A 2,239-nucleotide genomic window follows, 5' to 3' on the forward strand; every position below is an offset into this window, starting at 1 on the left:
ACCCCTTTGGGGGTGAAATGACCCTTTCACAGGGGTGCCCTAAGACCATCAGAAAACACATCTTTCTGATGGTCTTAGGAACCGAGACACCGTTCCTCTATCTGTCTCCAGGAGGGTTTGCCCACATATGAGTGCTGGCGTGAAGACTCTTACCCATGCTACACCACGCTTCAAGACAAAATGTCATTGGTTTGTCATTAGAAATAAATAGTTCACAATAGATAACGACATATTGTTTTTGTGATTCATCATGATGCTTTAATGCTGTTCAATTTGTAACAATGAAAATACATCCCGTGATGACGAATCATCACAGTAGCAAAATGACAGTGTGACGTAGCAATGGAAATAATTTGATGGTTGGGGGTCACCACCACATGAGGAACTGTATGAAAGGGTCGCGGCATGAGGAAGGTTGAGAACCACTGGTCTAGGAAATCCCTGGTTGGTGACTCTGTTGATGTCCAGTCTTTGGGAAGCAGGTTGCCAGGCCTATCCTCGGAGGCAACTCGAGGTGGGTTCCAACCCCAAGCCTTTCAGCTCAAATAGAACTGGAGAATCTCCAGTTTAGGATTCCCGAGACAGCCTTCCCCTCTCTGATTTTGGGGAGCTGCGGACTGAAGCTGAGACAGGTGGAAGGACAGTGCTCTGGTCTGAAAACAAGGTTGGCGGTCTGGCTGTGTGGGCGAGGCTGCCTGAGTGGCAGTCAGCGGAGCTTTCCCCCTTGAGTTAGCATGTTCTACATACTAACTTATTTACATTCTCCTGACATCCTCACAAGGATCTATTGTTTATAACCATCCCCATTTTACAGGCGAGCTACATTCAATGAACTGAAAAGGGGTTCCTGTGGTTGAAAAGATGACATCAGTGGTTAAGGAGACAACTTCCCCAACACTTGTCTTTACTGAACTGTCGGTCTAACCTTCCTGTAAATCAGGCCACCCTGATTGACCAATGAAATGCTGACAGGCTTTGATCATAAATGGTATAAGCCTTGGATAAGTCAATCAAAACTAACCTTCTTTGTTGCTTCTTTTTCCCCTTTTTTTCTTTCCCCAACATAAATTCAGTCACTGCTGATACTCGACAAGTATACCATTCCACATGTGGCTTGGCACGACCGGATCCTTGAACCTCGCCTGAACAAACCTCATCTGGTAGGTCCGTTTCACGAGAGACTCCGTTTCTTTGGTGTCAGCAGTGGGATTCTGAAGGAGCCCCGGGCCACCCTCAAGGACTTCATAGGAACAGACGTAGGCCCCCATAAAGCTGTTAGAGCTTTCTGTCTCCCTGGTTGTCCAGCACGTTTCCTCTCAGATCCACCTCTGCTCTTTCTGTGTTTTGAGTTCTCTGGGTTTTACCCAGGACTCAAGACCACTGCTTCAGGCCCTCTTGACGGACTAGGTTTGTGTGGGTCTTTCTGCTATTTTCAGGTAAGATCCTGGGATCATGGGGATCCAAGGAATATCGACAACTCTAAATGGTCTTTGCAAATGGATGGAATAAACTAAAACCCACTTGGCACTGCTGTGCCCATGACCGAGTCCTGGCGGCATAGGGGTGGGCGGCCACCCGCGAAGCCAGCAGTTTAAACGAACCCGTCATTCCTCGAGAGAAAGAGAGGCTGTCTACTCTTGTAAAGATGAACAGTCTTGGAAAAAAACAAGGGCAGTTCTGCTCTGTCCTTTACGATTACTATGTGTTGGGATTGATTTGATGGTAGTGAAGGTTTTTTTTCTTTCTTTCTAACTGATGGCCAGTATGAAGAAGGGTAAACATGGCATGACATCAAACCTTGTCAAACTTCCCTGGGAGAGAGAAGACCAGTATCCACACAGCACTGTCTGCTCGGCTGTGTTTACAAAGTCATTGATGGCCACCCGATGTATCATGATGATGGCTTTACTAGGGAAGTCAGAGGCTACAATTTAGGATCGGGATCAACTCAGGCATCAAAGGAATGACTCAGGATAAAGCTCTTCAGTCTGGGAAGTCTTTTGTCTGGTTGTTGCTGCGCTGGTAGGCAGAGCTTTCTCTTGGTTCTTTTTTTAAATCGTTTTATCAGGGCCTCATACAACTCTTATCACAATCCATGCATACATCAACTGTGTAAAGCACATTTGTACATTCATTGCCCTCATCATTCTCAAAACATCCTCTCCACTTAAGCCCACTGCATCAGGTCCTCATTTTTCCCCTCCCTCCCCGCTCCCTCCTCCCTCATGAGCCCTTGATA

At 46.6% G+C, this 2,239-nt stretch overlaps 1 protein-coding gene across 1 annotated transcript in view; it reads right to left on the reverse strand.

Moving 5' to 3' along the window:
- LOC101642172 (interferon lambda-3) overlaps nucleotides 1–157 on the reverse strand; it is a 3,903-nt gene extending 3,746 nt beyond the window's left edge. The window contains exon 1 of the mRNA XM_045292705.1: nucleotides 154–157. Coding sequence (XP_045148640.1) covers nucleotides 154–157 — 4 coding nt within the window. The remainder of the gene's footprint in view (nucleotides 1–153) is intronic.
- Between the last annotated feature and the right edge of the window lie 2,082 nt (nucleotides 158–2,239).

This window comes from Echinops telfairi, unplaced genomic scaffold, assembly GCF_000313985.2.
Source record: "Echinops telfairi isolate 266 unplaced genomic scaffold, ASM31398v2 ScPeMD7_655;HRSCAF=1070, whole genome shotgun sequence".
NCBI classification, from domain to species: Eukaryota; Metazoa; Chordata; class Mammalia; order Afrosoricida; family Tenrecidae; genus Echinops; species Echinops telfairi.